This window comes from Ruditapes philippinarum, unplaced genomic scaffold, assembly GCF_026571515.1.
Source record: "Ruditapes philippinarum isolate M1 unplaced genomic scaffold, ASM2657151v2 ctg111_1_1_1_1, whole genome shotgun sequence".
Lineage (NCBI taxonomy): Eukaryota > Metazoa > Mollusca > Bivalvia > Venerida > Veneridae > Ruditapes > Ruditapes philippinarum.
In genome coordinates this window covers 250,014-261,666 of record NW_026856776.1, presented here as the reverse complement: position 1 = coordinate 261,666, position 11,653 = coordinate 250,014, and the positions used below count along the sequence as shown (strand labels likewise).

Below are 11,653 nucleotides of genomic sequence, written 5' to 3'. Positions count from 1 at the left end.
ATATTTCACTTATTTATTTGATCTACAAAAACACAAGTAAAATAAAATACATAAATTAACATCAAGCCAATATGGCTCATATAAAAAATGCTTCCAATTGCAAAATAAACCCAAGTTCATTAACAATGACAGGTGTGTACACACCAACTTAAATAGTTCTGTTAATCAGAAATTTCTTTTTCAAAGGAAAAAAATTCTTTCCAGTAAAATACATATATTTTCAATCCTATTTCTTTAAAGCAACCGTTTCGGGATTTATTTCAATGTTTTGATTAAAATTCAATTAATAGTTTCAATCAGTAAATATTGTGTGAATTGAATGAGGCTGGTCAACAACAAACTTTCCGACAAAATTATTAAAAGTTTAAATATGCCAACATAGCCTTCATATTGCTTGTATAGAGTAGAAATATAATGATGAAAAAAGAATTATTCATTAGTATTTTTGCAAAAAATGCATTAAGAGTCATATAGACAGAGAAAATTTAAACACTCGGAACCTAAGAATATTTACTTTTCTTAAAACGATTCCAATGACAGTGTTTTTTTTACGTGTCAGGAATGGAAAGAATTTTTCAAGAATAATGTTCCATTTGATGTAGGTCTAGAACAATAACTTATATGCAAAATTTCAGGTCATTTGCTCACTGCATTATTTCCAGAATAATTATTATATTTTTGAAAATTGACCCAAAAATCTTTTTTTAGGGAAATTTCAGAATAAGTACTGACTGAATAGTGCTCACCATGATCAGATGTCAGGAATGTGCTGGCTGATCTTGGTCTGCACTAGTCACAGGGATAGATTCTGTAGCCAGTCAGCAGGCTAAGGATTTTATGTTTGTTTTATCACTATTTTACATACAGCAGTAGTTCACTAAATAAATACTGTCACCTCATCTTTGAACACAAGCTTTGAGCCATCCTTCAAAACTATTAATGTCACAATTAAAATCTAAAGCTTAACAATTCTAGTGAATTCAATTTTGGCAAAGACTTAACATAACTCATTGCTTAACATGCAAACTACTTCTGTGCTGAAACTGTCTCAGTGAAAATACATGTAACTAATAATTCTAAATTTTGGTGTCACAATAACAAAATCTGTTACATTTCAATGTATACTGTATAAATCAATATTTATGCGTACCGAAAACTTAGCGAATTTAAAATAAATTCCAGATATTCCAGAAAGAAAAAATATTAGCGAATCTTGCAAGGGTAGAATTTAATGACAGGTTGGTTGATATTTACGATTGAGGAAAGTTTTGCGATTTTTTTCGTCAATTTGCGAAATTCGCCAGTATTTCCACATCGTAACTTAACCAGCTAAAGAGTAAATAAATAACCTATGTGATCATTGACCTCCTTAAACTTGAATTATCTCCAAGAGAATCAATTAACTACTAAACAGTGAACACTTGTATATCCCTTAGAATAAGCAATAACGAGATTTGATCGCTGTACACAAAAATAGCTCTGCTGTTAAAACCAATCTCTATAGACGATCGTGTTTTCACTATCCTTTAGAATCGGCTTGCTCCCCTAATTCTTCCATTTGTTTTTTCAACTCTCTCTCTATCATTCTAGTTCTGTCACAAAAACCTAAATTTCCCTTTCCAAATGAATTTGGTCCAGCAGCAGTTTTGGTTTCTCTGAAACAAAAAAGTAAAAAAAGATAATTCTTTTAAATACAAATTAATTTTTCTTCTCCATGTATTTCATAATAAATCTTTTATTACATGCTTTGCAGTGGAAAGTGAAATTATATTTGTTAATTTTCACAGTGAAATTATATTTGATAATTTTCACTGTAGCCAGACTATATTTGAATGCGGACGGATGAAAATAATATTTCATGTTAAAATAGATTTATCAACAGGAATAAATTCCATTGTATGTAAATTTTGCTTCTTTAGGAGAAGCAAGTAAATAACTGCATACATTATGTTAACAAGAACTGTCAGAGGACAGCGACGCTCGACTATTCGAAAAAGTTGTCACAAGGGTGTTTCATTGAGTATAATAATGCTTACCTATATGAAAACATAAAATTGTCCGAAAAGGTACAAAGCTTGATATTAAGATGTTTTATCAATAAATCACTTGATTGCTTGGTTATTATGAATGCATACAAGTGTCACAATAAAATTCAAAAACTTTTAAGTAGTTATGGAGATAACAGCTTACACACAAAAACTTAACCAATAATTTCTAAGTCAAAAAAGGGGCATAATTATGCAAAAAAGCTACCAGAGTTATGGGACTTGTGCCAATCATGTTAGATAATCACAGAGAACAAGTGTGTGAAGTTTCAATCCATAGCCTTTAGTAGTTATGGAGATACTAGCTTACACACAAAAAACTTAACCACATAGACGCCGACAAATGGGTGACTCTATTAGCTGGATTATTCTGCGAATAGTCGAACTAAAAATGTAACAAAATGCTGAAATTTTATTGAACTAACTTTCAACATTGGTATGATGATGTCATCATGTGATGACATCATGAAGAAGAACGCATACATTACACGGTAAAACAAGTAACAAGAGGGCCATGATGGCCCTGAGGTCGCTCACCTGTATAAAGGCACCCGCAGCGGGACCAGTTTAAACCCCAGGGCTTTTATTTGAACAAACTTGGTAGACACCCATTAAAAGATGCTTCACAATGTTAAGTTTTTACTACACACATATAATGAAAAACAACAATCTACCCGCCCCCCTCCTTCCGCCCCCCCCCCACCCCCCCCCCCCCCCCCGCAGGGCAAATTTTAACCCAAGGGCTTTTATTTGAACAAACTTGGTAGACGCCGATAAGAAGATGTTTCATGCTAAACATCTAAGCTCTAGCTCATTGGGTTTTTTTCAAAGAAGATTTTTCAAGTTTTTACTATACACATATAGTTAAAACCAATGACACCCCTTGGGCAGGGCCAATTTTGACCCCAGGGCTTTTATTTGAACAAACTTGGTAGACACCAATTAGAACATGTTTCATGCTAAATATCTTAGCTCTAGCTCTGTGAGTTCTTTAAAAGAAGATTTTTTAAAGTTTTTACTATATGCATATAGGGAAAATCAATGACCCCCTGGGTCGGGGCCAATTTTGACCCAAGGGCTTTTATTTGAACAAACTTGGTAGACACTCACTAGAAGATGTTTCATGCTTAATATCTAAACTCTAGCTATTTGGGTTTTTTCAAAGAAGATTTTTTAAGTTTTTGCTATACACATATAAGGAAAATCAATGACCCCCGGGGGCGGGGCCAATTTTGACCCCAGGGCTTTTATTTGAACAAACTTGGTAGACACCCATTAGAACATGTTTCATGCTAAATATCTTAGCTCTAGCTCTTTGAGTTCTTTAAAAGAAGATTTTTTAAGTTTTTACTATATGCATATAGGGAAAATCAATGACCCCCTGGGGCGGGGCCAATTTTGACCCCAGGGCTTTTATTTGAACAAACTTGGTAGACACTCATTAGAAGATGTTTCATGCTACATTTCTTAGCTCTAGCTCTTTGGGTTCTTTAAAAGAAGATTTTTTAAGTTTTTACTATATGCATATAGGGAAATTCAATGACCCCCTGGGGCGGGGCCAATTTTCACCCCAGGGCTTTTATTTGAACAAACTTGGTAGACACTCATTAGAAGATGTTTCATGACAAATATCTAAGCTGTAGCTCATAGGGTTTTTTAAAAGAAGATATTTAAAGTTTTTTCTTTTGGTTGCCATGGCAACCAGAGTTCTGCATGGAATTAAATTCTTTGAACAATTTTTAAAGGTGACCACCAAAGGAACATTCCTGTGAAGTTTGGATGGAATTGGCTTACTGGTTTATGAGGAGATGTCATTTAAAGTAAAAGTTTACGGACGGACGACAGACGGACGGACGCCGGACGAAAAGCGATCACAAAAGCTCACCCTGTCACTATGTGACAGGTGAGCTAAAAATGACTCAAAATCACTAAAAAGCATGAAATAAATAGAAAATTTGTTTCTTTTGCATGTAAGACTGAAATACATTTCACTAGTGAACACAGGCCTAGCCACTCATGAAAATACTGTATCTGGTGTCCACTCAGTGAAATATATTCCATCTTATTTGGAAAACAGACAATATTCTCATCATTTTTTTTTTAACTAAAAATAACTTAATTATATGGTTGAATGAAGTTGACCTTTATAACTCATTAGTTGATTTTAGTTTATTGTCTATGTAGGCAATGAACAACTTTCTATTGGTCGCTTATATCTTTGGCTATAACATTTTTGTCTTTTTTCCACCTCTCTTTATTTATTTATATTTTTGTTAATTCTGTATATGGGTGACAAGTAGATCTCATGTTGAGTTTGAAATTTACCCTCCCAACCCTCTCAATTTGTGTGTTATTTGTATATGTAATTGTACAATAATGTTTTCATATAGGTAATATTACCTTAATGTTTGAATATTTGCTTGATGATAATTAAATATTAATTACTACTGTAATGATTATTGTGCTACATGTAGCATATGGGTAGACAAAACTATTTTGATTGTGTTTGTTGATGATACAAATTGTCATATTTGTATTTGATGTGTTTATATGAATGTGATACATCTGATCTTAAGATAATACAAGTATTGAACAAGAACTGGTATGAAATGTGTATAAGGGTGTCAAAACAATGCAGCAGAGCCTCATGGGTAAATTTACCTTCCCACATTTCTCATCCTCATCTTTGCCTCCATTGGCATCTCTTCTTCATCACTCTATAAATACAAAATAAAATAATGTCTTCTGTAAATAATTGATTATAATTCATGTAGAAATGTGATAAATAAATCTAGGCATATATTTAAAAGTTGACTCCATTTCGATGAAACCATTTTGATGATAGGTAAGATGTACATGTGATATCCCGACCGGATTAAAATAAATTCTTTATGCCAAATGTGCCAAATATGCGTTGAATTTCCAGTCGGTAAAAAATCCAGTTTTGAGCCCCTCATTCCAGAAAATAATCCAGTTCTGGCCCATTTTAGTTGTCACATGCATGTAGCTTATTCTAGCTTGACTGAATCACTCTTGAATCTGTTTCTTGGAGCATATCAGTGCTTAATCCATAATCTTTCTGGCATCCAAAGCAATTACTCTTTGCCACTAGCATAGAGCTAGGCCAGCCTGAACTCCCTATGAAGTCTGAACAGGCTCTAAACTGTTGACTGACAAACTCAGATTTTCATCTTAATATCCCCAAAATTGATAATGGGACTCAGTTCCAAAAATGGAAGCTGAACAAGTCCATTTAAGAAATTCAGCAGGCTACGGCTTAAAAGTCATATAACAAACATGTAGCAAATATATGTTTTATCCTCAAATCAAATGAAATATGAACATGTATTGATAAGTGAATAAGTTCAAGGTTTGATAACTCGCCTTAGTAAGAATAAGTGATTTAGAAAACTGAGTTATTCTATTTCTGGTCTTTGATAAAACCAGAATTCAAATTCCTATTTCATGAAGCGGATTACACAATAGAATGCCTTTATAAACTCTGACAAAATAATCATCAAACTGAGACAGGCAAGGGCATTCTTTACATCCAGAAATTTAAAGCTATTTTAGTCAAAATTAAATTTTACAGAGGCTAATTTTGAATGATTTCCTAGCAAGAATAAATGGGCATCATTCTGGGGCCTTGTGGTAAGAGGTCGTTGACTTCAAACCACACCTCTACAGCTGTTAGTTTGAATCCTGAAAGAGACTATGTATTCTTTCATGTGCGGAAGCTATCCAGCTACATATTGCTTATGGAATGTTGCTGGTTCTACTCAGGTGCCAGTTTGTGTCTGAAATAATGCAAAGAGGTGCATCCGAGGTCATCCTTTACTGGTAAGGTACAAATGGAAAAAAAATTATTCAGTATTCCTTGTATACCTCACTCTCTTCATTGAACACAGATGCTACATGTTTAGCTTTTTCCACCACTGGTAATGCCTCCTTGGTAGGCTGAAATGAACAGAAATATGAAACTTGTTACACATTATGATAATCTTCACTTCTTATGTGCTCTATTGAAATTATTGAATTACACATTAAGAAAATTAACACAATTTTTTTTTAATTGCATGCACATGTAACTTTATTTCCCTAGTCATAGATGTGGGGTTGAGGCATCCCACTACTATAAATATACTTTGCAAGATTTTCATTGGAAATATACAAATAGAGCTATCACTAAATGTGATTCATACCCCCACTTGCCATCAGTAAAGCTGGAAGTCACCATATTACCTCTAACTAATTTGCAACATGTAACGCCCCCACCAAAAAAAACAACATTAGTTCAGTTGGTTAATAATCAAACTTCAAAACATTGAAGCTGTCTTATTTCAAAGCCCTGGTGAAAAAATATGTAATCAGACCTTGGACCTTCTTGTGTATAAAACCCTACAAACTTGTACAGGATAAACAACAAAGTCTTTCTGAATGTTAGGATTATTAGCAATCATAACTCCTAGCCAAATTGCCATCAGAGCAAGTCATGCCAGTTTACAAATCATTACAGCCTCACATGGTTCTTACACTGTTGTTTGCTCAAACCTTATAAAGAATTTATTTTAGTTTGATAAAGATTGTGACTGTGTTTAGGAAGCTATAAGCTTATAGACACACTGTCAAATCTGTACCTGGAAACCAACCTTACCAGTACTGAGCAATGAGGGTAAAGTTAAATCTTGCTGAAGGAAACAACAAATCGCCCCTGAAGAGGTTTGAACCCATGCCACCAGCAATTATCAGATGCGTTAATCCCTTGGTGCCGCCACTGCTCAAACACTCATGAGAACATAACAAAGTCAAGCAAGGTAAGCCAAATATACAATAACACAAGAGGGCCATGATGGCCCTGAGGTCGCTCACCTGTATATAGGCCCCCGGAGCGGGGCCAGTTTAAACCCCAGGGCTTTTATTTGAGCAAACTTGGAAGACACCTATTAGAAGATGTTTCATGATGTTAAGTTTTTACTACACACATATAATGAAAAACAACGACCTCCGCCCCCCCCCCCCCCCCTTTGGCAGTGCCAATTTAAACCCAAGTGCTTTTGTTTGGACAAACTTGGTAGACACCAACAAAAAGATGTTTCCTGCTTAAAATCTAACCTCTAGCTCATTGGGTTTTTTAAAAGAAGATTTTTTAAGTTTTTACTATACACATACATGTAAAGTTAAAAACAATGACACCTCTGGGGCGGGGCCAGTTTTAACCCCAGGGCTTTTATTTGAACAAACTTTGTAGACACTTACTAGAAGATGTTTCATTCTTAATATCTAAACTCTAGCTATTTGGGTTTTTTCAAAGAAGATTTTTAAGTTTTTGCCATACACATATAAGGAAAATCAATGACCCCCGGGGCGGGGCCAATTTTGACCCAAGGGCTTTTATTTGAACAAACTTTGTAGACACCCATTAGAACATGTTTCATGCTAAATATCTTAGCTCTAGCTCTTTGGGTTCTTTAAAAGAAGATTTTTTAAGTTTTTACTATATATGCATATAGGGAAAATAAATGACCCCCTGGGGCGGGCCAATTTTGACCCCAGGGCTTTTATTTGAACAAACTTTGTAGACACTCACTAGAAGATGTTTCATGCTTAATATCTAAACTCTAGCTATATGGGTTTTTTCAAAGAAGTTTTTTAAGTTTTTGCTATACACATATCAGGAAAATCAATGACCCCCAGGGTGGGTCCAATTTTGACCCCAGGGCTTTTGTTTGAACAAACTTTGTAAACACCCATTAGAACATGTTTCAGGCTAAATATCTTAGCTCTAGCTCTTTGGGTTCTTTAAAAGAAGATTTTTTAAGTTTTTACTATAGGCAAATAGGGAAAATCAATGACCCCTGGGGCGGGGCCAATTTTGACCCCAGGACTTTTATTTGAACAAACTTGGTAGACACCTATTAGAAGATGTTTCATGCTAAATATCTTAGCTCTAGCGGTTCTTAAAAGAAGATTTTTTAAGTTTTAACTATATGCATATAGGGAAAATCAATGACCCCATGGGGCGGGGCCAATTTTGACCCCAGGGCTTTTATTTGAACAAAGTTGGTAGACACTCACTAGAGATGTTTCATGCCAAATATCTAAGCTCTAGCTCTTTGGGTTTTTTAAAAGAAGATATTTAAAGTTTTTTTTTTGGTTGCCATGGCAACCAGAGTTCTGCATGGAATTAAATTCTATGAACAATTTTTTAAGGTGACCACCAAAGGAACATTCCTGTGAAGTTTGGATGAAATTGGCTTAGTGGTTTATGAGGAGATGTCATTTAAAGTAAAAGTTTACGGACGGACGACGGACGGACGACGGACGAAAAGCGATCACAAAAGCTCACCCTGTCACTTTGTGACAGGTGAGCTAAAAAAATGCAGCAGGGTTACAAGAAATACCTGTGTGGCTAATGACATCTTGATTGGAGCAGCTCCTAATTTTTTCGTCCCTCCAATGTTCATATTTATTCCTGGTTTCTTTCCCAGTGTCATTGAAATCTTTCCACTGCCAAGCACTGCTGGTGCAACTTTGGTGGCTTTTTTGTTTGGGGCATCTGTGTTCTCCAGAACCTCAGCTTTACGTTTCTGTGGACTAACATTATTATCAGCTGTAGACCCTGCTGAGTAGAAACTGAGAAAATTGAAACTATGTTAGATGGATGACAATCAAAAGAATTACTTTTACATCTTTAGTTACATGTCCAACTGTTTGTCAATCTGTTAGTCATTGTGTTCCATTTTGGAGTCTGCAATCTTTACTTTATTGAGACTTGATAGTAAAGGGTATTTTTTTCAGATATGTAAAAATGTGAAAACCAGTCAGGGCTCTCAGTAAGGTCAGAAGTTCACGAGTCAAAGACTCTTTGGCCAAAATTTTCACGAGTCAAATCATTTTTTTCAAGTGTCATTTGACTACATGAATCATTTTTGTGTTCCAATAATTACTGTATTGAACAATTTGAAGGTCATTTTGTGTAGATTCTCAGGTCTAAATTGATAATATTTACCACAGAAAAAATGCCTAGTTATAAATGTCATACAGGGCTACAGATAACATTTTGTATATATTGGGTAATTACCCCATGTTTTGTGGTCTTTTGGGTTTTTTCTATTTTCTTAGAGTTATTTCTGTATTTTTACCCTACCCTCTCTAACCAATATGGGTTTTAAAGCACATTGTCACAATTTCTTTTTTATACCCAGAATTTCTGACCTTAATTGTAGACTGTTGTAGGTTTTGTATAGTAATAAAAAAGCTACTTACTACTATACTTTATGGTGTATTGTCCTAGGAGATTTCCAAGCTGCCTGATATAATTTTAAGGTTAAAACAGTCTGAAACAGTATGATCTGCCTGATGTACAGCGTTAAGTATAACTTACGTCTTTAGTCTTTACCCACCAGTTCCAGTGTAGTTTGCATAAATAAGAATTTATTTACTTTTTCTTACCCTTAGTTATTATTTCTATTGCGTTTTTTTTTTTACATTTTAAATGGGTAATTACTCAAATATGCATGTTACCTGCAGCCCTGGTCATATTCCCCCCCCAAAAAAAAAACCAACAACAAAAGAAAAAAACAAAACAAATAAAAAAAAAATGAATTGCGTCTTTACTGTGAAAAAATAAAATAAGCAGCAGCTTTTCTGATTAAATGTATAAAGTATAAAAAATTATCTACCAAACTGTTCTAGGAATATTTAATGGAAAAAGAAATAACAAATGTACAGGTACTACAAGTAAATCAAAGTCGTATTATATTAATTTATAATCCTTTAAAAGCAATCAATAATTGACACCTCAAGTATGTAATTCTCATCATTTGTGTAGAGTATTTTTAGCGCTGTCAAATTGCATTCACTGATGTCGCACTTCAGTGCACAAGCTGTGTAGCACTTCATACACGGCTTTTACTACCTGTTGACATTTTTATTAAGTTTCAATTGAACATAATATTATGTAGGATTTGATAGGTAATAAGGGGTGGATTTAAGGTAATTATTATTGCATAGCTGAGAATCCCATGTCGCAAATTGACTCTTGTGCAGATTTTATCACGTGTCAAATTTGTGCATTTCCTGATTTTCACCAGTCAACGTCTAAACGTCTGTGGCAACTAATCGAAAGTTTAAATTTTATTACCAAATTTATATTTTTTTCTTAAAATAATAATTTTTTTGTCACTAAACATACTACAATATATTATAAGAATGACCTTAGGGGTATTTAAAGGTCCTTTGTGCCTCCCTAGAAATCCTTTATTCCTTAGCAGTGTTTAGTAGCGAGCTCGACGAGCTGGCCCGAAGGGCCTGCTCGCAAAGCGAGCTTTACGGTAACGCGAGTACCTGCTAAGTGATGGTTTTGAAAACTTTCGTCCGAAGTACCGAATTGGACACATCGCAACTTTTCGAATTTAAAGATAACGATAAAAACTGAGGAATTCTGACTGAAAACGGATGTGTAGACTGGTCACCCGCGCACGTCTATGGGAACCATAATTGGACAGGGAACCAGAATAACGGAAGCTGTGTATAAAATATCGAATGACAGTTTTAAAATGAAAATTGAAGGCGCCATTTTGTTTGAAAAATCTGATAAATAAAAACAATTTTTTTGTCGAATTTTGTTGTGAAAACTATCTAGAATGAAAGAAAATGGTCTAACTAAGAAAATGAATCCGAACACCAATATCTTTTATTCAGTCGTTAACGCTGTACAGACGTTTAAAGTATTGTTTACGTGACGTCACAATGTAGCGCCAAACAGCACGTGCAAAACAATCAAATCAAGTACGCTATTATAATGTCGCAAACGTTTAAAATTTATTTCACTTTTAATAATCTTTATTTCACTTGAAAAATTATAGAGTGAAATAAAATAAACAAACAAAGTTTTATCAACGTTTTAAAAACTCTGTTATTCATTTAATGACAGGGGCGGAGCCATATTTAACACAGTACGTGTGACGTCACACGCACTCGTCACTGCATTTGAAATAAAAATGAGCGATTATTTCATACTATTTCACGTTAAAAGTACATCGAGCTCGCTTTGAGGCTTTGCCTTTTTCATATTAGGGCCCAAATTTATCTCCCTTGATTTAAAAAAATCTTTTTCAGACACACAATAAAATTACAACTTTCTCTTCCTTCAAATTTTAATTTGCCAACATATATGTCAAAACTGCAGATTTTCCTACTGCATAAATTTACAGGCTTATTCCTAGGAATTTAATGTTAAAACTTCTAATTCTGTCTTACCATTGACATATTTTGTACCTTCGTCAGCCATTTTGAATTTTTTAAGAATTAAACCCAATCAGTTTTTAAATGCCGGAAAGATTAAATAATTAGACCCCTCTTAACCAGGACGAGTGCATGCAAAAATAGCGGGGGAACATTTTAGATATACTTACAACAATAATAAATCAGGCCTCGGCATTTTGTCATGGAATATGAACGGAATGAATTTTGTAATTCATTACATTTTATACTTTTATCTGCTTTCAATCCTTTCATATTCCATTTTTTCCAGTAGTTTTTTTTTTTTATTTCTACAGTTTTTACAGAATTCCCAGGAGGTCAAATGCAAGATTAGGAAACAAAAA

At 34.3% G+C, this 11,653-nt stretch overlaps 1 protein-coding gene across 1 annotated transcript; it reads right to left on the bottom strand.

Moving 5' to 3' along the window:
* LOC132747679 (PEST proteolytic signal-containing nuclear protein-like) lies at positions 1 to 11,354 on the bottom strand. Its single transcript, XM_060737122.1, has 5 exons — positions 11,307 to 11,354; positions 8,447 to 8,664; positions 5,931 to 6,002; positions 4,707 to 4,762; positions 1 to 1,655 (listed from the first exon to the last, which is right to left on the bottom strand). The coding sequence occupies exons 1-5, from the start codon at positions 11,335 to 11,337 to the stop codon at positions 1,520 to 1,522; spliced, it is 513 nt and encodes a 170-aa protein (XP_060593105.1). The 5' UTR covers positions 11,338 to 11,354; the 3' UTR covers positions 1 to 1,519.
* Between the last annotated feature and the right edge of the window lie 299 nt (positions 11,355 to 11,653).